At 39.7% G+C, this 25,586-nt stretch overlaps 2 protein-coding genes across 2 annotated transcripts; both read left to right on the top strand.

Annotated features, from left to right (window-relative positions):
- The first annotated feature begins 1,889 nt into the window (after positions 1-1,889).
- On the top strand, positions 1,890-6,280 carry LOC142150571 (extracellular calcium-sensing receptor-like). The gene is made up of 3 exons (XM_075205770.1): positions 1,890-2,104; positions 3,640-3,931; positions 5,432-6,280. The coding sequence occupies exons 1-3, from the start codon at positions 1,890-1,892 to the stop codon at positions 6,278-6,280; spliced, it is 1,356 nt and encodes a 451-aa protein (XP_075061871.1).
- Positions 6,281-7,866: 1,586 nt separating this feature from the next.
- Positions 7,867-12,794, top strand: LOC142150570 (vomeronasal type-2 receptor 26-like). Its single transcript, XM_075205769.1, has 3 exons — positions 7,867-8,082; positions 8,208-8,331; positions 11,875-12,794. Exons 1-3 carry the CDS (start codon positions 7,867-7,869, stop codon positions 12,792-12,794), a joined length of 1,260 nt encoding a protein of 419 aa, XP_075061870.1.
- The last annotated feature ends 12,792 nt before the right edge of the window (positions 12,795-25,586 follow it).

Below are 25,586 nucleotides of genomic sequence, written 5' to 3'. Positions count from 1 at the left end.
ACCCCCAGTTGGTGTATGCGGGGCAGAGCTTTGACCCGGAGAGCCTGTACTGCGCCTTCCACTGGATGGGTTTGGACAAAAACTTCACAGACTGGTAAAATTGGATCCCAGATGATATATTGGGGGGGAGGGGGTTTGAGATCCCACTCAGACCTTCCATTGTTGTACGCTGACCAGAACTTTGACCTGGGAAGCCTGTTCTGGGCCTTTTACTGGATGAATTTGGTTTGTTTGTCTATCTGGATATGCATTTGGATTTCCCTGCAATGATTGAGAAGAAGCCAACAGAAGGTGGTCCAGTTGGTTCTTGGACAGGTTTTTAGGGAGTTAGGGTCCCGGTTGTACCTTGCGTAGGTGTGCGCTGGGCAGAACTTTGACCCGGGGAGCCTGTACTGAGCCTTCCACTGGATGGGTTTGGACAAAAACTTCACAGACTGGTAACATTGAATCCCAGATGACAAACTAGGGGATTGAAGTCCCAGTCAGACCCCCATTGTTGCACACTGGCCAGAACGTTGACATTGGGAGCCTTTTCTGGGTCTTCTACTGGATGGATTTGGTTTGTTTTGTCTATTCGGATATGTATTTGGATTACCCTGCACCGATTAGGATGAAGCTAGTAGATTTATAAATTCTGTGATAAGGGTAATATGGAATTTACAAATACAGGGTGAAAAGATAAAGTAATAGTGGAATTTGAAGATTATATTGCTGTAACTTTACACCCCTGGAATGGCCTGTTACACCACAATTCAATTTGTTCAAATTATTAGATAATAAATAATTACACAATAGATCATTTTTAAATGTTTCAGGATAAGGTCATATAGATTCCATCTATTGGGGACCAATAGGTGTTAGGCAGTAGCCAGTGGTCAAGCAATTACAATATTAGTTCCTCTAATACACCAAATTGAAATCAATTTGTATTAATATATTATGAATTGGGGTACACTGAATCAATGATTAAATTACATTTTATAAAATTGCTCATCTCTATAGCCCTTGGTCTTCTTAATGTTCAGTTTATTTTCCCTGTATGAATTTTTAACTGAACGCAGCTGAGAAGTCCCCAGGCAGGATGGTTAATGTAATTTGGTTCCCTGGGAGTAACCGGTCTCATGCCTGATACAGAATGTTACAATATGTTCCACAGAGAATTCCTCTTTGTTTAACTCTTAAAATATAGTTTAAGTGTAGATTTGAAATAAGATAAGACGCAAGGTAATGACACGGAAACTAAGGAGTTAATGTCAGATTGAAACACAAAGAGTTTTGGATATATAAAAATAGGAAGAAGTGGTGGAAGGAAGCAATAGGTAATAGAACCACATGATGTTTCCTTTAGACATGTATAGACCATGCACATAAAAGACCACCACCATCCGCCTGTCTCATCACCCACCTGCAGCCACATATATAACATATACACTATATTATCATCCACAAAAATCTCCTACATCCACATTTATCAGACAAATACATGATACACCTACAAACACCCACAGCCTAGAAATCGTGCATCTATAATTATCATCAAATGTCTACATGTATCACACCCTTAAAATCCCTACACATATGTATAATGTATAATACAACCTATATACAGCACTTTTAAATTGACATAAAAAGTTGATTTCACTTCTAAGTCAGTTTATAAACAGGCCAGATCCCCATATAGCCATTTACAACATCCATCTTTCTACAGCCCCTAATGATTTACAGACCCATTCTCACTTATTTAAGTAAATATCACAAAAGAATATTATAGCTCAATCATCACCTCTCCCATTGTCACGACATCTATCCCTATAGAAAAAGAAAAGAAAAGAAAATCCATAGATACAGTAAATGGTCGGGTGCATATTTTTCTCAGATTTAATGCCAGTATGGTGGTCAGCTTCTACAGAGTTATATGTCACCTCACACTGACACACCTCATTCTCTACTGCAAAGGACAACAGTGCAGACTGGACACCGCAGAGCTTCAAGGAGTCCTGCAGCCCGGGGATATAATGCTAGGAGTTGTGTTACCTCTTCATCTAGCCAGTTCTTATCACCTTACCCACTTCAAGGAGAGACCACCCAAGACCACCTGTTTAACGTAAGTGATATTTAATTCAAAAAGGATCAATCTGGGTCAAAAAAATTCTATTGTGTGTATAATTCTGTCTTTGCATTTATGACTCACTACTTCTGATTTGATTCCTTATACACCGATTTTAAAAAAGGGTTTCCATGTTCACTTTTTTCATTGTTTAACTTGTTCATGCTCACCCATAACCTCTAATAAATTCTTTGCTTTATCTTGCTGGTTTATGGCTTAACTCTATGATCTTTAGCTGTAGATGTATATCAGTAAGTGTTTATTGATGTTGCTGATGAGTTCTCTGAATTTGATACAATCGTATCTAGAAATTAGCTTTGAGTGGTATCCCATGATAATGTAAATTAACAGATCTGCCTGATGATGGTAAAAACAATGTACTTAATATAATTTGAGTGCGGACAATACTTTAAAGTCATCTAAAGTATTTTAACATATGCAGCACTACAGGTATATTAACATTTCAAATTATCCTTGTGAACTGCAAAATTATTATCCATATAATTAGTCTTTGGAAACTGCTTTTAGTTCTCACATAGTAGAATCAGGGAATTCGGTCACCGGACAAAGGAATGCAATGAAAGTAAAATTTATGAAGCAGTCTCACTGAACATAGTGTCCACTTCATGAACAGGTGTATCTGCTACACTTCAGGAACAGGTGTATCTACTACACTTCAGGAACAGGTGCATCTACTACACTTCAGGAACAGGTGCATCTATTACACTTCAGGAACAGGTGTATCTACTACACTTTAGTAACAGGTGCATCTACTACACTTCAGGAACAGGTGCATCTACTACACTTCAGGAACAGGTGCATGTACTACACTTCAGGAACTGGTGCATCTACTACACTCCAGGAACAGGAGTATCTACTACACTTCAGGAACAGGTGCATCTACTACACTTCAGGAACAGATGCATCTACTTCACTTCAGGAACAGGTGCATCTACTACACTTCAGGAACAGGTGTATCTACTACACTTCAGGAACAGGTGTGTCTACTACACTTCAGGAACTGGTGCATCTACTACACTTCAGGAACTGAATGCGATACTATCACCATAGAACAGGAAGGCTAACGCTATCAGGGTCAAGCTCTGAAAAGCCTAGTTTGATAACTTAGCCCAGACCACATTCCCTATTGATAATTACGCGGACTGCAATATAATTTGATACTTAGCTTAATGCAGGAGATAGCTCTCATATTTCCTGTGTTAGGATTTTGTTAAGTAGGTAGGATACTAAATTATGCATAAAATCTGCAGAAACAGCCATTTCCGCATGTTCTAAGGCTTAATGAACAGGCCCCTCTTAGACTTTGGCACAGTATGATTCAAGAATTTCTACTTCTTCACGAACATAGGTACACGTCTAATTTCCACAGGCAGAGCAGCGAGTAGGTATGCAACTTAAAGTGCTCCGGTGGAGTTATGTTAGCACATTACAGTAAAGAAATAAAGTATTATTATTATTATTATTATTATTATATAATGTTTAATATTGCTACCTTTTACTTTACACACTAGCTTCCACTTTGAGAGCTATCAACAGCTCCAAGCCATGAGATTTGCCATCGAGGAGATTAACAAAGATCAAAACATTCTTCCTAATGTGACACTGGGATTCCAAGCCTATGATTCATGTGATGTGCTCAATCTGGATTTAGAGAGTTCTTTACAGGTCGTGACTGGATCCCACACAGCCATACCCAACTACCGATGTCTTCCAGATGTACCACTTGCTGCAATTATTGGACCTGCAATCTCCACTCACTCAATACTTCTCGCTCATATTCTTGGACTCTACAGATACCCTCAGGTAAGTTGTTTTATTTAATGTGTGTCTGACATTATACATTTAATGACAATAGATTGTTATATCATCAATAATAAAGCCATATACCTATAAAAGACATAATCAGGATAAGAAAGACTACAGTGCTGCCAATGTCATTTCCTTGTGCTGATAAATGCATCACTCATTACATGCAAAATATACATTTAGAAAACTTGTTTGCTAATTTTCTTGAGATATTTCAAGTGTTGAAAAAATTGCAGCCTATTTTTCTACAACAGCTTGGACAACTGGGCCCACCTCTGCCACTCTTAAATTAATTATTCTATTATTCCAATTTGAGCCAATAAAATGCCTCACCGGATTCTCCTCCAGCCTAAAATCCTTCAAACACTCCATCAAAACTCACCTGTTTGTGCTCATTGCTGGAACCACCTCTTGATGATCTTGTTCACCACCTTCTCTTCCTTTGTCCACCATCTACATTTTATCCCAGTTGCTCCTACTATCCCCCTAAAACCCCTCTAGCATCTAAGGGTCCTCCCTACCTATTGTCTCATGTCTGTCTACTGACCATCTTCTTCACATGGTCTGGTCTGGTCATGTCTTCTGCTACATTCTTTGTGAGGCTCTACAGTTTTTCACTCACCAACACTTATGGTTCTGATTTGTAACTGTTTCATGTATATGTTATCTTTCTAACTGTGTTAATTGTTTCTTATCTGTATTTGTATGATTGTCCAGTGCTACGAAATCTGGAAATAATATTAATAATTGGCTTCTCCTATACCAACTCCAATTGGTATGCAGAACTATGATGATAGTCACAATTGTGTGCATTGTCTGTCGTTGGGAATTGTTTAATAATATTTCATTTGAAAGTAAATTTGCACAAAATCATAGAAACCAATCAAACAGTTGATTTTATTGTGTAACTTGCAAAAGCCAGAAGAAAAGAGACTTGGTGGTAAATGTATCAAGCTGAGAGATTTACGACGGGTTCAAAAAGTGGAGATGTTGCCTATAGCAACCAATCAGATTCTAGCTATCATTTTGTAGAATGTACTAAATAAATGATAGCTAGAATCTGATTGGCTTTTCAAACCCGCCGGAAAACTCTCAGCTTGATACATTTAACCCTTGGATTTTTTTTTACAATTGGTATAGGATGTTTATAATGTATGTTGAAAATACCATAGACTGAGACTACCACATTTAGAGTTAGGATGCATGAGATGGCTATTATATTTCCTGTGTTAGGATTTTGTTACATAGCTAGGATACTAAATTATGCATAAATTAGGCAATAAAATTCTGATGTGCAGCGCATTTTTTTATTGAAATTACTAATTAATAAAGTCTCTTACTTGACCACCTTTCACATACAAAAATCTAGGTTTTCCACATTTTGTTTTATTCTTTCAAGAATTCACAATTGATTTTTTAGAATTCTTAACACTGAATAACTCTATAATATATTATTATAGATAATTATGATACACAACTGTGAATTGTCTTTAACAGATCAGTCATTACTCAACAACCCATCTGCTCAGTGATCGCAAAAGGTTCCCATCTTTCTTCAGGACTGTTCCAAGTGATGCCTTCCAGTCTCTGGGATTAGCCAAACTGGTGCTGTACTTTGGTTGGACTTGGGTTGGGCTACTGGCTTTAAATGATGATTATGGTCAGCAAGGAATCCAGATGGTCAGACAAGAGATAATAAAGGGTGGAGCATGTGTTGCCTTCACTGAGAACATTATGCTAAATCTACCAGATCGCAATGCTCCACACATCGTCAAGGTTATTAGACAGTCAACTGCTAAGGTTATAGTTGTCTTCTCAGTGGATTTTGAACTGATTCCAATTCTAGATGAGATGTGGAGGCAGAATATCAGACATATAATATTTGTTGCCAGTGAAGCGTGGGCCACATCTAGTCTACACTCCATTTGGAAATTTTCAGAACTTTTGACTGGAACAATTGGCTTAGCATTTTACAGTGGAAGTATTCCGGGATTCAGCAGGTTTCTAAACACAATCCATCCATCGATGTCCTTGGGAGGGGATTGGGTAAAAATATTTTGGGAACAAGCTTTTAACTGTATATTTCCACAAGAAAGAAACTCCACGATTTTCTTAGATACTGGATTAAAGGAGTGCACAGGACAGGAGAATCTAGAAAGCATTCATAGCAGTTTTACTGATGTCTCCACCTTAAGAACAACATACAATGTCTATACCGCTGTCCATGTCGTGGCCAAAGCTTTGGAGGATATGAATAACTGCCGTGTGGTAGAAGGTTCATTGTCATATAACAAATGTACAGACATTTATAAGTTCAAGCCCTGGCAGGTAATTCATCAAATGTAAGGCTGTTATCATAAGATTAACACCGTATCTTCTCCAGTAGTACGGGCACAAATCTACATGTAATGATTGCACCATTTCCAGAGATTCCACCAAAATATTAAGTTTACTTCTGTATTGGTTAAATTTAAATATTTGTGATATTTGTAAAACAAGTTAGTAGCATATGGATAGTACATGCTGATAATAATGATTTTTAAATTACTTTCTAAATAAGTATAATACACACAGTAAGAAAATAATAATATTAAAATATTTAAATACAAAGTAAATACACATTGGCTAAATATAATGATTCAATAGAAGAATTTACTTCTCAGGGATATTTAACAGAACCATAGCCTCTGTTGGGGGAGGTGTGGGAAATTACCATAATATATACATTGGGAACCTTTGAGACATTGAATATTATGAAGTGCACATTTACTTGATTTTAGTCCTCTTAAAATAAAAAGTTACATTATGATTTGCCCCTTGCATTTTCATTCCGAAAATAATGAAAAGTAATTCAAGGAGAAATAATAATGAATGGATGTTTCATTTATTTTCACTAATGTGTCCTTGCATTCAGTATGATTTATCTATTCAAAATTTGTGCCCCTGTGTTATGACTTCTGAGCACAGCTCTACTTAAAGTTTTAACACGTAACCTATTTAATTTTTTGTTAAAAGATTTGTTATGTGTTACACTAGAATCTGCTTATTTTTTATGTTAGTGTGAAAACAGTCCTATTTGCTGGACTTCCCAGAATTCAAACAACAGGCTACTAATGAGCACAGTTGCAACCATAGTCATCCTTCATTAGAAACATACACTTTCAGAGAGATGTGCTTCAACTCCCCTTCCCCTACAGGATCCTTTTCAAACTCCTCACCACCACTTACAAAGCTCTCTCCCAGTCTACTGCCCCCTATATCTCTAACCTCCTCTCCATTCACAACCCGGCCCGCTCCCTGCGCTCGGCCAATGATCGCCGCCTCTCCACCACTCTGATCACCTCTTCCCACTCTAGAATCCAGGACTTCTCCGGAGCTGCCCCCCTGCACTGGAATGACCTCCCTCGCTCCATCCGTCTCTCTCCCAACCTGTGCTCCTTCAAACAGGCACTTAAAACCCACCTGTTCCTTAAAGCCTACCAACCCCATCCACCTAACCCCTCATCCTCTCTTCTCATTCTCCCTCTCTCCCCTGGCCCCTCTCTTCTCTCCCCCTGCTTCACTGGCTCCCTTTTGTGCCTGTTTTTTTTCACCCTCCCTTAGGATGTAAGCTCTTATGAGCAGGGCCCCCCTCCTGTCTCCATACCGGTTCTTCCGCTCTCTCTTTACTCCATATGACTTCCTGGAGTTCCTGAAGCAATGATACTTTGTGTTTATTGTTCTGTACTTTGTCACCCTGTCTTGTACTACTGTTTGTACTGTGTACGGCGCTGCGGAAACCTTGTGGTGCCCAACAAATAAATGATAATAATAATAACTTTCGTTGTGGTGACTCTGTATAATTTATATTAATACTGATACTAGTATACTAATTACATGTATTCTAACAAACCATCTTCTTCCTCCTTCACATCAAACAGATCCTGCACTATATGAAGAGGGTGAAGGTGAAACTGAGCAGTGGGAGAGATCTTTACTTTGATGAGAATGGAGACCCACCTGCAGTCTATGACATTGTGAACTGGCAGCTGAGCCAAGAAGGCACCATACGGCAGGTCAAGGTTGGCAGCTACGACACTGCGGCATCTCCTGGTGAAGTTTTTGCCATAAACACAAGTTTATTGATGTGGGCTACTGAAAACCATCAGGTAGGGCTATTATAGTTAGAAAGTAACATTGAAGTGAAGATAGATGACACATAGGATACCACTGGTAAACTATGCAGAGCATATGTGAATAGATATAACTGACTGAATAACATGCAAATTCCCAGGTGCCTCTTTCAGTCTGCAGTGAGAGTTGCCCCCCTGGTTTCTGGAAAGTAGCTAGAAGAGGAGAACCTGTCTGCTGTTTTGAATGTGTCCCTTGTCCTCCTGGAGAGATTGCTAACAAAACTGGTAAGTATCTCCCTCATCTACACTGGCACTGTCCAATTACAGTTTTAGGCTCTGGAAATGAGAGTGTCAATAACTGAATTTTTGTAATGGAATTTCATTATACAAAGTGACGCTGAACTGCAGAATTGAATTTAAGGTGGATTTCTCATCCCATTAAGCTCTTACCTTTTTCATTGTAGGAGCAGACAGTTTAGGAGTAATGGTGCACTCTTACAGACTTGTAATACTTTCATAGTTGACAGGATTTCCTAAATGATTCATAGACAAGAAGAAAGATTTAAAACATAGCATTTCATATAAAGGGCTGGGGCCTGATTCATTAAGGATCTTAAATGAAGAGGATTCTTATTTCAGTCTCCTGGACAAAACCATGTTACATTACAAGGGGTGCAAATGAGTGTTCTGTTTTCACATAAGTTAAATACTTCCTGCTTTTTTCATGTAGCACACACATATCAACTTTAAATTTCAGTGTACAAATAAGCTATCAAGTATTTGTGTGCTACATGAAAATACAGGCAGTATTTAACTTATGTGCAAAACAGAACACTCATTTGCACCCCTTGCAATGTAACATGGTTTTGTCCAGGAGACTGACATAAGAATCCTCTTCATTTAAGATCCTTAATGAATCAGGCCCCAGATTACTAATGAGTATTCAAAAGATTATATGGTGATATCTTGTTCCAACACAACATTCAGAATTATGGTAGTTGTGTTTGGGGAGATGATGGAAAGAGTGGTTGCAAATTTTAACCATGTTTTCTATCCACTCTTGAAGTACAGCAATACCCCTATTCCCAATGTTCATCTTCTTTTCTAAATCCAATATCCCATGTAAAAAATAAAAACCCTAAAAACAGAATTCAAAATAAACCACCAAAAACATCCTATTCACACATTCTCTAGCAAAATAGTTATATCAAATGTCACCTATACTATCTTCTGATTGGTTGAAGCTGCCCTCAGTGCTCGGGGCAAATATAGTGTGGCCATGGAAAACGTTGTCATCCTGGCATCCAGTTGGGCGCTGGTGATCTGTATGTTTCTACCAAAATGCTTCATACTATTATTCAGATGACAGCTGAACTCGAAAGATTATTTCATGAGAATAGACAGAATTTACAATGAGAATACTTAGAAAGAAAATATACTGAGCTGATTTAACACCCTCTATCTAGTTAGTGGTCAATTTGTGGTCGGGGTTGGTCCATTCACAGTTTGACCAGTCTCCTGGAACTGAATATTGAAAAGTGATGATGTTCATCAAATGTGTTCTTAATGAATGTTGAACAGATTCAATACTTTTTGTACAGTCTCAAATCTACTCAATCAGGCTTGAACCTACTTGTAGAAGCTTGAACTACGATAAAAAAAATTGCAAATAATTTTCACAGCGGTTCAAGAACATTTGCATTTATGGAAAGAAAGTGTTGATTTTTATCTAAGCAATTAGCCTTTGCAGGCAGATCGTTTTACTGGTGCAAGATCAATACCTTTTGTTGCGTTACACCATGGAAACTGAAACGGAAATAATTAAAAAATCTCTAGCTGTATTTGCCAAATATAACCCTCAACAAAAAGTCATAACAGTTAATATAATTTAACTAGCTGAAGTATCCAGCGATGCATGTGTTTAAACCTTCAGGTTATCAAGTTAACAATGAGTTGGATGTAGAAGTCAACATTTTAAAAAGAATTAGTAGCTTAGAAGCTCTTCCAACACACCCATTAGGTGGCTACCCAATGTCGATTTTGTTTTTAGATTAAATGTTATCCAAATCAATCCAGTGGAAGGTCCAGAAGAAGCTCCCTGGGTCAAAGTTCTGGCCTGTGTACACCAATGGAATGTCTGACCAGGACCTCAGCCACTTAGTAGGTCTTTTGGGATCCAATGTTACCAGTCTGTGAAGTTTTCGTCCAAATCCATCCAGTGGAAAGCTCAGAACAGGCTCACCGAATTAAAGTTCTGCCCAGTGTACTCCAATGGAAGGTCCAACCTGGACCTGAAAATTCCTAAAACCAGGTCAGGATCCAACTGGAACACCTTGCAGTTGTTTCATTCCCAATTGGAAACGAGGTGTCCGAATGCATAACCAGACAGTCAAACAAACCAAATCCATCTAGTGGAAGGCCCAGAACAGGCTCCCCAGGTCAAAGCTTTGGCCAATGTACACCAACTGGAGGTCCGACCGGGACCTCAGCCCGCTAGTATGTCTAACATCTTTTGTTTATATATATATATAAAGTAATATAATTTAAAATACCTGATTTGAAAAAGTGATCATGCCCTTAGAGTAACCATTTTCAACTTGCACAGATGCAACCAATGACCTTCCAGATCAAAGAACAGACTAATTGACGGCCATCTGACATCAATTGTAGTGGATTTTATTTCTTCAGCATAAAACCGGCTGTTCCTTGAGGATTCCAATACTAACAGTGCACGGTAAGGCAAATGTTGGAAAGGTGCATTCAAAAGGACGCTGGGATAAAGTTGTGGAATAAAACAAGTCAGGAGAATGCTGCAAAAAAAGATTTCAAAGGCTTTTACTCTCCTTTTGGATACTGTTTAAGGCATTATTAAGAAGAAGACAGCATATGGCACTGACAACTCTTTTCTTAGATTGGGCCGTCCTTCCAAGCAGGTTGATAGAACCAGAAGGATAGTGATCAGGGTAGCTACCAACAGGCCAATGGCAACTTGAAGGACTTACAAGTCTTTATGGCTGAGATTAGTTGGTCTGTGCATGAGTCAACTATCTCACGAGCTTTACACAACGCTGCCCTGTATGGCAGAGTAGAAAGATAGTAGCCTCTTCTGAAAAAGGGCCATACTCAATTTAATTTGCGCTCTGCAAAAAAGTACTTGGAAGATTCTGATGCCATGTTTCAAAAGGTTGTATGGTCAGATGAGACCAAGATAGAACTTTTTGACTGAACTCTAACTGCTATTTTGGTGCAAACGAAACACAGCACACCACCCAAAACACATCATACCTATTGTGAAACATGGTGGTGGCAGATTATGTTGTGAGGGTATTTCTCTTGAGCAGGGACTGTGGAGCAGGGACTGTGGGGTTCCCCAAATCCCCAATCTAGGTACGCGAAGGTGGTGTAAACATATCCAAATAGACTGAAAGCTGTAATTACTGCAAAAGGTGGCTCTACAATGTAATAAATCAGGAGACCAATCACTTTACCAACCCTTCTATTTTAGTTTTTCATGTTTTATTAATATTCAGAACTGTTGCCTTTTTTTCATTAGTTGAATGTTGTAAAGGGAAATGTTTAAATAAAGCTGGAAAAAAGTTCGATTTAACTTATTTCAATTTCCATTGTGTAATGTGAGAAAAGTAAATGATTTTAACAGGGTATGATGATTTTTCTAAAGGCACTGTATAATGCTGTGTACATTATCACTCTGATATGTGATAGCAAAATCCACCCTCTCCTATTTAGAATTCTGTTTAGTCGGATTTATGCTATTCCTGAACTGTATATTTCATATCAAGCATCTCAATATCATTTCTTCTCTTGCAGACTCTTTTAATTGCTTCAAATGTCCATGGGATCAGAGGCCAAATACCCAGAAATCCCGATGTCTCCCTAAAGATATGCTGTACCTGTCTTATGAAGATCCACTGGGAACATCTTTGGCTGCTATCAGCATCATATCTTCTTTGGGTCCTGATTTTATTTTAAAACTTTTCATCCAGCACAAATCAAGTCCAATGGTGAAAGCCAACAATTATTCACTAAGTTGTCTTCTCCTGTTGTCTCTATCCTCCTGTTTCCTCTGCTCTTTAGCTTTCATCGGTTACCCCCAGCCTGAGAAATGTTTGCTCCGTCAGACAACATTTGGAATTGTTTTTGCTGTTTGCATCTCCTGCATTTTAGCCAAAACCATCATGGTGGTTTTAGCATTTATGGCCACTAAACCAGGCAACAGTCTGAGGAAATGGACAACACCTCGAGTTCCCTATGTGATCGTTTTTATTGGATTCTTGTTGCAATTCCTGTTGTGTGTCATTTGGTTATCCCTCGCACCTCCATTCCCACAATACAGCACACAAACTCAATCCATATTCATTGTTGTTGAATGCAATGAGGGTTCACAAATAGCTTTCTGGCTCATGTTAGGCTATCTGTTTCTTCTGGCCACCATTAGTTTTATTGTTGCTTTCCTGGCTCGAAGACTTCCTGACAGCTTTAATGAGGCCCAGTTTATTACATTCAGCATGTTGGCCTTCATCAGTGTCTGGGTGTCTTTTATCCCAGCCTCCCTCAGTGCACAGGGCAAATATAGCATGGCCATGGAAATCTTTGCCATACTAGGATCTAGTGGGGCGTTGGTGATCTGTATGTTTCTACCGAAATGCTTCATAATATTATTTAGACCACAGCTGAACTCGAAAGATTATATCATGAGAAAAGACAGAAATTACAATGAGAATACTTAGAAAGAAGATATATAAAATATTTTTGTGATTTAGTTAAGTAAGAGATAAGCAAAACAATTCAGCAAGTTTCAAAATATATTTAATGCTGGCTGATTTGGATGTAATGAATATAACTGTAAACCAAAATGCAAATAAAAAATAAATAAAAAAATAAATATCTTTTAGATAGAATATCAGATGTTAACCCCAATCCCAAAACTTTACGTACCAAATTTATGAGACAAGTATGGATTTTACTCAGTGCTCCTCTGCTAGCTCATGCACACTCCTACTGCTAGTTCTTGGTTTATGGACTAAATGTTGACATACACATTAGATTGTAAGCTTGTGAGCAGGGCACTCTTACCTCTCTGTCTGTATGTCTTACCCAGTATTGTGTTATTAATGTTTGTTCCCAATTGTAAAGCGCTACAGAATTTGCTGGCGCTGTACAAATAAATATTGATGATGATGGGAGGTCGACAGAAATTGTTGGACAGAGCTGCAGTGAGCAGAGCAGTAAACAAGATATAAGGAAAATTTCAGAACCTCAAGAATGTAAGACCATATAAATAAATAAATAATAATAAAATTGGCAATAATAATAAATAAATAATAAAATTTAGCAATCTAGGTATATATTTCTGTCTCGCAAAACAGATGCCAAAAGTTATTTTACTTCTGACATTGACTTTAATAAGTACACTTGTACACCTGTTTCTTTATGCAAATATCTAAAGATCCAATCATGTGACAGCAACTTAATGTATTAAAGCATGCCGACATGGTCAAGAGGTTCCTTTTGTTATCCAGACCAATCACCAGAATGGGGAAGACATCTAAGTGACTTTGAATGATTGTTAGTGCCAGACAGGGTGGTTTGAGTATCTCAGAACCTACTGATCTCCTGGGATTTTCACACACAACATTATCTAGATTTTACAGAGAATGGTGCACAAAACAAAGAAAAATCAGAGTGAGCAGCAGTTTTGTGGGTGAAAAGTTCCTTGTTAATGACAGATGTCAGAGTATAATGGGCAGTCTGGTTCAAGCTGGCAGCAAAAGAAACATCAAATAATCATGTATTATAATAAAGTTATGCAAAAGACCATCTATGAATGCACATCATTGAATCTTGAAGTGGATGGGCCACAGCAGCAGAAAACCACATGGCTTCCACAGCTAAAAGTAAGAAACCCTTAGGTATAGGCTCATCAAAATTTAACAGTTACTGGTTGGAAAAATGTTGCCTGACTGATGAATCTCGATTTCTGCTGTGACATACAGATAGCAGGGTCAGAATTTAGTAGTCCTTAGAGAAGTTTTTACGATGCTACACATCGGAGTTCCAAGATAACTGGTCTTCCTTGTTACCCTGGGCGGAATTTGAATGTAATAATTCCTGTCACTCATCTACCAAGACCTCTCCGTTTTTTTGCAATTATGGTTTTCACCCCAGATCTAACTCTTTGTATTCACTCAAGTCCGTTGGTATCCAGGAGATCCGCTCCACTGCCAGGGATCTCAGAGTTATCTGGAGGAAAGTACAGTCATCTTTGAGACAAGCTTCATTTGTTGCAAAAAAAATTCAGACCGTCACCGTACAACCTGCTCCCTCAAGGTGGGCCAGAAAGTGTGGCTGTCCACAAAAAACATTAGGCTCAGACAGCCTTGCAAGAAGTTGGGCCCTAAGTTCATCGGTCCGTTCCTTATCATTAAGCAGGTGAATTCTGTCGCATTTAGGCTAAAAATTCCGGGCTCATTAAGAATCCCAAACACATTTCACTGTTCTCTTTAAAGCCGGTATTATATCCTAGTCAAATCCAGTCTTCAAGTTTGCCTGGGAGAAATTCAAACAGACCACCAAGATACATTGTTCAGAAGATCCTGGATTCCAAAAAAGTGCAAGGTCAGGTGCACTTCCTAGTGCAGTGGAGGAATCGTGGATTAGAAGAGCGGTCTTGGATTCCACGGAGACAACTCCATGCTCCTAAGCAGCTGAAGGAGTTCTTCAGGAAATTTCCAAGAAAACCTGGGTGTCGGGGTTCCTTAACCCCTCCTCAAGGGGGGGGGTACTGTCACGAGCCGCGGCGGTACTCACAGCCGCCACGGCTCGCTTCTGGCTCTCCCTGGCGTCCCGGCCGTCACCTTGACGACCGGGACATCATTTCCTCTTCCTGCCCGGCCGTCACCAAGGCAACGGCCGGACGCCTCTACTATAGCGCTGTGTCCCGGCGGTAGTCGGGCACATGGGCATGACAGGCAGCCTGTGGGCTGATTTAATTAGTCGGCTGATATTACAGGCATTAGCCTGCATCTGTGTATTTCAGGGACAAGCCCTGATTGGCCCTCCTCTGTATGAGTAATTAGCCTGCAGCAGTGTATCCAACTACTGATTGGTCTTTATTGATATTTAAGGCAATGAGGTCTGCTGTCTCATTGCCGGTTATAGTTTCTGTATCCAGTCTGCTGAACCTGCTCTCTGCCTTGTTCCTGTCTATTGGAATTGCTGTTGTTTACCCGTGTATGACCCTAGGCTTAAATTTGGACTTTGCTAATGTATCTCGTGACCCTGACCTCTGGCTTGAATACCTATCTCCCTGTCTGCTCGTGACCCCTGACCTCAGCTTGTATACTGGTACTGTTGTCTGCTGCCGGCCCCTGACCTTTGCTTGGATTCCACTCCGCTTGCCTGGGTTCTCCCCAGCCGGTACACACTTCACGACCCTCTGTCAGTCTGCAGCCCAGTCAGTCCCCACCATCAGGGGCTCCAGTGAACACCTGACTGGCATAGTAGACTCCGGGTTGTGTTGTGCCGGCTGGAGGGGTTCCTAACAACCAGACCCTGATTTAGCAGGAATATATATAAAGAAAAAGTAGCATCAAACAAGCACTCCGATACGCAATTAAATTAGCACAGCTGCGAGGTCTATTTATAGTATGATGGATTTTCCCACGACAACCTGGGAAACCCCTAATACTATAAATAGACGTTGCGGCTGTGCTAAGTTCATTGCGTATCGGAGCTTCTACAGTGTAGAAGCTGTTTGCGGCATCTGCCAATTTTTTTTTATGTTTTGTAACCAAGCATGTTTCGGATTGGATTTTACAAATATGGGCCCTTCTGGCTAAAGATAAGAACATTGTAATCAGCAAGGGGGCCCTCCTGGCCAGAAGAACTGAAAAATTTTCCAAGCATGGACTTTTGGATACAAATTTATTTGGGACATTTACAAGCCGGACTATTGGAATTACAAATTTTGACATGGTCAAGCAGGGACTTCAGATACAAATATACTTGGGACTTGGTTTACACACATTTTAGGATTAAAAGCTGCTTACAACAGGTGAAAACATCACTGGTGAGTATATTTGGCTCATATTATTTTTAATAAAATTATGTGGTATAAATGAGGGTATTTAGTGTCTTTATTGGGGTTTTATTATTTTGATTAAATGTATGTGGTTTGAATGAGGGAGTTGTGGTTTTGTAAACTTTTTATTTTGTGGAACTACATGTGTCAGCAAGCCATGAGTGTCAGAGCATGTTGGCACTTGTGGTTCTCCAAGTGCCAGCATGTCCTGGCTGCCATGGGTATGCTGGTGTTTGTAGTTATGCAAGCATCAGCATGCCAAGACTGTTTATGGCACCCTGGCTGTCTGGGACTTGTAGTTAAACAAAACAAAATGACTTCCATTTGTTTGTTTACATTTCTATCACCGTTAATACCCTACACCCGCCGCCCAGGGGTGTAGGAAGAGCCCTAGTGCTTTCAGCACTGGGCTGGCTGTCCATAGAGGGAGGGCCCGCTCGTTTTTGTCGGCGAACCTCACTCCCTAGGAAATCCAGCCCAGCGTTGAACAGCCTGGGGTTGGTTGTCATTATGGCAGGGGGACCCCTGCCGCGTGTACCCCTGCTATAGTGCCACCGGTTTTCAGGTAACCAGCAGTAGGCTGGAAGCACTAGTGTTAATAGTGGTAGGACGGGGGGACCCCACATTTGTTTTTTTTTAACTTTTATCTATTTTTATACATTTGACAACTTCCGGGACCTCCGGCTGTATAGTCTGACAGTGTAACAGTGATGTGTTTACTAAACACGATGCTAGGAAGCAGCGTGTTGTATGTAGCGATTTTTAAAGCAAACTCAGGAAAGGTTGCTTAATTGCTGGATTTGCAAAATTGCACCTTGATACATTTACACCCAGTACTGTCACCAGGGAGCTCCAACCCTGGAGCTCTGGATGAGGCAGACAGTGGTCCTGAAGTTAAAGAAGGTTGAGTGAAGAATACGGGACATGATTGCAGAGACTTTCGGGAACAAAATGATCCTCCAGTAGGGATTCTCCAAGACTGAGACACGCTCAGTCCAGAGCTACCTGAAAAGAATATTCTACATAATCTTTGCCTCCATAGCCATCTGCAAGAGATTTTGGAGATTATTTAAAGCACTGAGACCTGAAGCCTATCTCTTTCATTTTGTGAGCAACTGCCCTATTCAATGAGAAGAAAGGTGGGCAATGGTCACACAGTGAAAGCCACAGACACCTGGCAAGGCACTACATTCCTGAGCTTATTCTGTATAGTAGTCAAGAAACCTTCTAAGATGCTTGATGGATATGGCTTCTGGACTGACAAGTGGTCCCTCATCGTCAGGTTGAAGGAGGATGACACGAAAATTCAGGCTCCTCCAGGAGATGGTAACTGAAGGTATCCTTGTGGAATGCAGTGGGTTCCATGGGGACTGGCTCTTTTAATTACACATGGAGCTGCCATGATGGCTCAATGCATTCTGAGATGGGCTTTGTGTTTACCTCTTGAGCAGTGAAGCAGGAAAGGCATTCTCTGCTTCTTCTCAGACCATAAGGCTATCCTCTTTCAGGGTGTCCTGGCCCATGGTTATCCTACTGGCCTGGGTTCAAGATGAATTGTGCTCTGCTGGAAAGGGAGGATTTGTTGGAGATGCTGAGGATTGTCGGCATTAATATGGAAGAATGATAAATGCCATTTTAATTGTATGTCTGACTTGTGGCAATATGTTAAAGTCAAAATTAGCAGTTTCTTTCATGCTAAAGGAAAACAACAGATGTGTGAATGGAAGAGGGACTTCAAGAGGCTGCAAAGACTACTGTAGTCTGCTGAATTTCCAAATGAGCAGCTGAATGTGAGAGATGATCTGGAGGAGACCATGGGGATCCTGAATAGACACTTCACGGAGGAATCCAGATGCATCATCTTGCGTTCCATGCTGGAGAATCTGCAGAATTCTTTTTCAGGAAACTCAACACCAGGCACCTGATTTTTACAGTGAGGTGGGACTGGTATTCCCATGAAGGGGAAAGAGGCCATCATGTGAGTCATCAGAGATTGCTACAGCAACCCCTACTTCCCTAAGCTGACTGATAATGATGCAGCTGATAAAATACTGTCAGGTATCTCTAATACTATTGATTCTGCAGGTAAAGCAGCTATTGATGCTCCCCTGGTGATGGAGGATCTGCCTTCTGCCACTAGACCATTTAGGCTGGGTAGATCCCCAGCAGTGATGGTCTTCCAGCAAAACTCTGTGTAGCACTGTGGGATCTCATTGGTTTAAACCTGCTTAAACAGAGTTGCACAAGAAGATAGTAATGGAGAGCAGAATGCCTCTGTCACTGAGGGAGGCAATAATTATGATCCTGTATAAGCTTAAGAGGGAGAGATGTGATCCTAAAAAATTGGCATCCTACCTCCCTCCTGAATGAGGAATACAAGATCCTCATCAAGTAACCAGCAAACCGTCATTGGAAAAATAGTTCACCCGGACCACTCCTGTGGCATTCCTAGCCTCATGATTGCAGATATCCTGGCCCTCCGCATGGAAATGGTCCACTACATCAAGGATCACCGTGTACTGGTGGCCCTGGTAAGCTTGATCAGGAGAAGGCCATTCATTGTGTTTCTCATGAGCTTATCTATAGGACACTGCAGATATTTGGTTTGGGAGAAATGTTTTGGTCATAAGTTAACCTTATGTACCTTGATATTTACAGCTCAGTGTTGGGGAACGGCTGGAAATCTGATCTCTTTCCTGTGTTGTTTGGGGTCAGATAAGGCTGCACTCTTTCATCTCTTCTATTTGGTTTTTTGGTATAGAGCTCTTCACTGTATGCATCAGAGTCCAGAGATCAGAGGGGTCACCAAACCGGGACCCTACCAACATGAGGCCAAGTTTTCATTTTCATAGATAATGTCATTATCTTCTGGGTTGATCAGCGTTGATTGACAGCACTCATCCTGACTTGCGAGAACTTCACCAAGCTTTAAGGGCAAAGGTAAACTATGGGCAGACAGAGCTGATGCTCTTCAGGCAGTGGCTTCTGTCTTCTCCCTGCTTCATTCCCCTTCACAAACAAGTCAGACTTTGACAAGATTCTAGGAGTCTGGATTGGTGTAGAGGAGGTGGCCCTGAAATGTTAGGAGGAAAGATTGCTACTGTAAGACAAAATATTGGACTGTGGAGCCTCAGCAATCTCACAATTGAAGGAAAAGTACTGACACTGTGCAACAAAATCCTGAGGTACACGGTCTCAGCTGGGCCATCACAAGAACAATCTTCCATAAGAGGCTCCAAAATGGTAAGCAAAAAGTCATCAGTTATGTACAAGAATCCACTCAAAGGCGGAAAAGGGATACCAAATATCTTCACCATGCTGCAAGTCTTCTTTGTGTGGCCCTGTTTCTGCAGGACTCTGCTTGTAAAGAGCAACATCTTTACTGGCAACTTCATGTTTCACTTTTACCTCTTGCTCCTTTGGAGAAGCCTATTGCTGGGGCAAGTGGGAGAGGTCCTTCACTTACAGCTGGATCACTCCCTGTTTCTACCTGGATGATGGACAATTTGTGAGGGAGCACAACCAGACTTGTGGAAGCCAAAAAATATCCACAAGCTAAAGCTAAAGACACAATGGACTATTTTCCAGGGATCCCTGCAGCAAACAGCAAAACATGTGTGGGAGAATGGGGCCTCTAGGAGGCTAATCAAAAGTACACAAAACTTGACATAGATGGCTCTCTAGGGGGGTTTGCCTCTCAGTATATTCATTCACTCCCAGAATCGTCCAGATATTTTCCCTGCCTTTGGTGTATTGTTAGCAGGGAAACATCAAAGCAAATAATTTTGGACTGTACCTATGCACAGGCACGGTTGGATGCCCTGAAACATGAACACACAGACAATGTGTCCAGGACTTGCATTTAATACCATTTGGTGTTTTATGGATTATTTCCTTACACCTGCACTTATAGGGCATTCAATTAGGCCTGTATGAACTGTCTTATGGTCACTTTATGGCTTGCCGGGAATGTCCATCCAGAACTGTCACAGGATGACCCACAGTTTTCTAAGAGACTATTCCATCAAGGACAGTCCTGAGTATGCAAAAATTCTTCTCATCCTTCCCGTTCCCCTTATATGTGTCTGTATTTCAATTAAACCTTGGGCCTGTGACTTCTCTTACCTTCCCCCCTCCATCCTTTCAACAGCACACAGCTCTGTTTATTGAATGTCTTAAATTTATTTATGCACCCTCCACTTATACGTGTCTGTCTATCAATAATGCTTAGGATCTGTGATCACCCTCCCTTCCCCCCTTCTTGTATCTCCCTCTCACACCTATTGCTTGTTGAAACAGTTGTCCCATTAAAGTGATGCATGAATAGAGCAGTATATAATATATAGCATAGGATGTCATATCTTGTGCAATATGTCTTGTATTGTACTATAAATTATGTCTGATTTATGTTTACTGGTGTAATGTGTTTTCAGGTGTGCTGCGGAGCAGTACACTGTAAGGTAAAGTCTTAAAGTTACATTTTTTCATTTAAAAAAACTGCTTACCTTTCTGTGAGTTCTGGCTTTGACCCTGGCGTTGGATATTAGTGACTTCTGACTCTGACTACTGGCTTTGATGTTGGTGACTTTTGGCTCCAACTACTGTTTTTGGATATTGGTGACTTTTGGCTCTGACTATTGGCTTTGGGCATCAAACTTTTCTGGCAATGATTACTTGGTTTGTTTTCTGCAGCATGCTACTATACTCTGTGTTTACGATGTTTGGACTCACCTGCTTCACACTGAGGGGGTTTGGGCCTGTCTCAGGAGTGACCACTACCTTGTATAATACTGTACATAATAACCCTGCTGGTTGGGCTCTGACTTTAATAATGAGATGCCTTATCATTGTCTTACACACCAGCTGATGCCCTAGCTTATATGTGCCAAGTGTTCCAAATGTTTCCTGCCATAATGCGCCATTCACCAATCGTTTCAGTAACTTATGGAACTTATCTATACCATGCCATTTATTATTTGCCCAGTGACTATCCATGGTATATTATTCTGTCAGAGACCCTTAACATTATCATCATTGTGCCAGATTATATCTTATTGCCTTGCCTGTTTTCATAACTCCTAACTTTTAATTCCATTTTCATGATATCTGCATTGGTTGTATGTACATATTGAACTTTTTAAATAAATCTACTGTTTAGCTCCCATCGACCTCATATATTCTGCCTAGAATAAACTAACTACTCTTCTGACAGTAAACTCAGCGATGTGAAAGATTCTTAATACGTTCAGTGGGATCACTCTTGTAATGTGCGCTGACTTGTACATTCATATTTACCAACACTGGCAGGTAAACTGACCAGAAACATACCCCATAAAAGTCTAGCCTGATAGAATAGCAATGAAAACACATGAAAAAACAGTAAGTATTTAGCTTATGTGCAAAACAGAACACTCATTTGCACCCCTTGAAATGTAACATGGTTTTGTCCAGGACACTGAAATAAGGATCCTCTTCATTTATGATCCTTAATGAATCAGCCCCTATGTGTGGGGTTGCTTCTCAGCCAAGGAAGTAGTCTCACTCACAATTTCGCCTAAGAACACAACCATGAATAAAGAATAGTACCAAAACATCCTGCAAGAGCAACTAATGTATCAGACAGTACAAGGAAAATATTACTCAAGTATTTCAGTTACTGTTGGGTTAAGTGTAGGTGATCAGAGAAAAGGTAAAAAAAATGTGAGAGTTATTGTTGCACATTATCATACTAATAGAAGGTACATCACTATCTGTGCTACTTTCCTCTCCACATTCTCTCCACATAATTCAACGTGTATTGGGAAAATCGATACTTATTACAGACTGAGACTTATTGTAGACTGAAAGGACTATTTTCAACCTAACTTATATTACATATTGCATTACTGTTATATTTATATCAGGAATACCAGAAATACTGAATTTGGTCTTTGGCCCATCTAAGGCTGGGTACACACTACAGAATTTTCCGACCAATGTGTTATCTACAAAGATTGTACAACTTCAGTCTTCATTTATCATTTGCTATACAAACTTGATTGCATTTACGGTATCTCTGTTACCCTGATCACCTACAGTTAACCCACTACAACAGTGTTTGGAGCGCTTGAATAAGATAGACTATATGGATAAAAGTATTTTATATTGGACGCTTGACTTTTACATCAACATGGACTGTAATGACATTGTATTCAAATACATATACTTCCCAGTATTGTAGCAATAAGAGCTTCCACTCTTCTCGGAAGGCTTTTCATAAGATGTTGGAGTGTTTTTGTTGGAATTTGTGCCCATTCATTCTGTGGCGCAATTATGAGAATATGCACTGATGTTGGCTTGGCTTGCTATCTCCATTCTAGTTCATCCCATAGGTGTTTGAGAGGGTTGAGATCAGGGCTCTGTGCGGGACACTCAAGTCCTTCCACTGCTCCACAGTCCAGTGTCAGTGTGCTTTACACCACTCCATCTGTTGCTTGGCATTGGTCTTGGTGATGTGAGGCCTGCATGCAGCTGCTCGGACATGGAAAACCATTCCATTAAGCTCCTTCCGCACAGTTTTTGTGCTTTCATTAATGTCAGGAGAAGTTTGTAACTCTTCAGCTATGGAATCTGCAGAGTGTTGGTGACTTTTATGCACCATGAACCTTAGCAATCATTGACCCCGCTCTGTGATTTGACCTGGTCTTCCGTTTCGTGTCTGAGTTGCTTTTGTTCCTAAACTCTTGCACTTTCTAATAATATGACTTATAGTTGACTGTGGAATATTCAGTAGAGATAACATTTCACAAACTGTCTTTTTGGAAAGGTGGAATCTTATCACAGTACCACACTTGAAGTCACTGAGATCTTCAGAACAAACCATTTTGTGTCACAAATGTTGGGAAATGGAGGTTGCATAGCTAGGTGCTTGATTTTATACACCTCCGGCAACGGGTCTGATTGAAACACCTCAATTCAATTATTAACAGGTCTGGCCAAATACTTTTGTCCATATAGTGTATATAATATATAATAATATCTATGGAGGATCAACTGTGCTGAATGAAATACTAACAGATGCAATGTTTATTTATAAGTGAGGGGGATTTCCCACTCTGTGATGGGAAAATCCTCAGCTTATAAATCGATCTCGAGGAATATATACAAAATACAACCCTTTCTCATCATGGAAGCCACCAAAACTCTTATTCACTCTCTTGTAATTGTACACCTTTACTACTGTAACCCCCTTCTCTCTGGCCTACCTGACTCTCACCTTGCCCCTCTTAAGTCTATTCTCACTGCTGCTGCCCGCCTCAATTTTTTTAATTGTTCCCACTCTAACTACACCGCACAGTAGAATTAGTTGACCATGGTTGTCCCAGTTTTATTCATGGACTATAAATTTTATGAAATGCAAAATTACAAGTACACTGTGGAATTGAAATGTGCAGAATGGTGAAAAAAATCATAAGTGAAAGATTGTTTTGCTGAAAATTTGCACCTCTGTAAAATGGCCTGTTTAGTCGGAAAATCCGATTCACACAGAATATCACTGGAACTTCAAACATCTAAACAGTTGACAGTTCAATGCTTAATTTGAACTCTCAAATGCCTAAATAAGCTAAATTTTCAGAACTGTTCAATTGAATCTTTGCTTTATTATGCATTAGCAGCAGAATTCCACTTGTTTTACCACCGTTATTTGACATTAAATGTTCCACACAGATTCCCCCCCATTTCCCCCTAATTTTTGTCCTGGACCTGAATTTTGTTTTCCTTTTAGTTCCACTTGGACTTCTCCTTAATTATAACCCGAGCGCACGACAGTACAGAATGAATTGGCAATTTTGACACTCCGGGCCTAAGTCATTAACTTTAACTTTGTTCCTGGCAAAACCATGTTACAAGAGGTGCAAATTAGTTTATTGTTGTGCACATAAGTAAAATACTGTCTGTTTTTCATGTAGCACACAAATACTTGATAGCTTTATTTTACACTGAAATGTAAAGTTGATCTAGGACATGTCCTACCCCAACTATAAATCTGTCCCCACACAATAAATTTACCTCCCCCTCCAATGCAACATGGTTTTGCCCAGGTGCAAAGTTACTCCTTATTTATGCTTTGCTCTCCTCAATGACTCAGACCCTCCATCTCTATTCAGAGATTTATAAATTCAGTGAAATGTGTAATGGACAATTTGCAAACACAGTGTGGAAAGACAAAGAAAAAGCAGAATTTTAAGATTGTTTTGCTGCAACTTTGCACCATCGCAATTGCCTGTTATCTTGCAATTCATTTTGATCAAATACAATTTATTTTACACAATTAAAATTTACAAAGCAGAAATATTTTTTTAGATGTTGCAGAATAGGGACAGATAGATTCTCTGAATAATAAGTGTTTACCAAACGCCAGTGGGAAAAAAAATGATAAATATTATTTCCTCTAATACACCAGCATGGTCAGATGATAATAATATTATATGAATTGGGGTACACCATATGAAGATCAAAATAAAATGTAAAATAAATCTCTATATCCCTCACTCTGTTTAATGTCCTCTAGCCCGATTAATTTTTTTCATCATATGAATTTTTAACTGAAAGACAGCAGCTGGGAACCCCCCAGGCAGGCTAATTAATGTAATTTGGTTCCCTGGGAGAAAATGGTCTCATACCTGATAGAGAATTTTAGAAAATTTTCCACTGAGAATCCCTCTTTGTTTAACTCTTAAAATATAGATATATATATGTAGATTTGTGATAAACTTGACGTGACAATAAAATGAAATAGGAACTAAAGAGTTAATGTCAAATTTTAAGCACAAAGAGTTTCGGATATATAAAAATAGGAAGCAAATAAAACTGAGCTGTAGAAGGAAACAGCAGGTGATAGAACCACATGATGTTTCCTTTAGACACGTTCAGACCATGCACATAAAATACCACCATCACCCACCTGCATGCACATACATAGATATATATATAACATATACACTACATCATCGTACCTAAAAACCTTTTAAATACCACATTAATCAGACAAACACATGATGCACCTACAAAACTTTATTCTGTGCATCAATGCTTATCATCATTATCTATATGCATTACACCTATAAAGTCCCTGCATATGTGATCATATAACCTCCATACATCACAGTTACTTGACCAAAACTTGTTTATATGAGTTTCCTTCATACATATTATGTCACTTCTAAACCAGGTAACAAATGGCCCGTATCCACTTACAGACATTTATTGGACTGATAGCATCCATCTTTCTACAGTTCACAATGACTTGCGGGCCCGTGCTCACTTATTTAGGTAAACATCACAAAAGAATATTATAGCTCAATCATCACCTCTCCCATTGTCAAGTCATCTCTAGCTATAGAAATCCATTGATACAGTAAATGGTCGGGTGCATATTGTTGTTCGATTTAATGACAGA

Source organism: Mixophyes fleayi, chromosome 4, assembly GCF_038048845.1.
Source record: "Mixophyes fleayi isolate aMixFle1 chromosome 4, aMixFle1.hap1, whole genome shotgun sequence".
Classification (NCBI taxonomy): domain Eukaryota; kingdom Metazoa; phylum Chordata; class Amphibia; order Anura; family Limnodynastidae; genus Mixophyes; species Mixophyes fleayi.
The sequence above is the reverse complement of the archived record's forward strand: the minus strand, read 5'-3'. Positions and strand labels throughout refer to the sequence as shown.

What these genes read in the sequence shown, in the direction of transcription:
- LOC142150570 (XM_075205769.1), top strand. Translation starts at nt 7,867, where the DNA reads ATGAAGAGGGTGAAGGTGAAACTGAGCAGTGGGAGAGATCTTTACTTT. An exon ending in GGGCTACTGAAAACCATCAG is followed by an intron (nt 8,083 to 8,207) that starts GTAGGGCTATTA and finishes GCAAATTCCCAG; the next exon opens with GTGCCTCTTTCAGTCTGCAG. An exon ending in AGAGATTGCTAACAAAACTG is followed by an intron (nt 8,332 to 11,874) that starts GTAAGTATCTCC and finishes CTTCTCTTGCAG; the next exon opens with ACTCTTTTAATTGCTTCAAA.
- LOC142150571 (XM_075205770.1), top strand. Translation starts at nt 1,890, where the DNA reads ATGGTGGTCAGCTTCTACAGAGTTATATGTCACCTCACACTGACACAC. An exon ending in CCCAAGACCACCTGTTTAAC is followed by an intron (nt 2,105 to 3,639) that starts GTAAGTGATATT and finishes TTTACACACTAG; the next exon opens with CTTCCACTTTGAGAGCTATC. An exon ending in GACTCTACAGATACCCTCAG is followed by an intron (nt 3,932 to 5,431) that starts GTAAGTTGTTTT and finishes TGTCTTTAACAG; the next exon opens with ATCAGTCATTACTCAACAAC.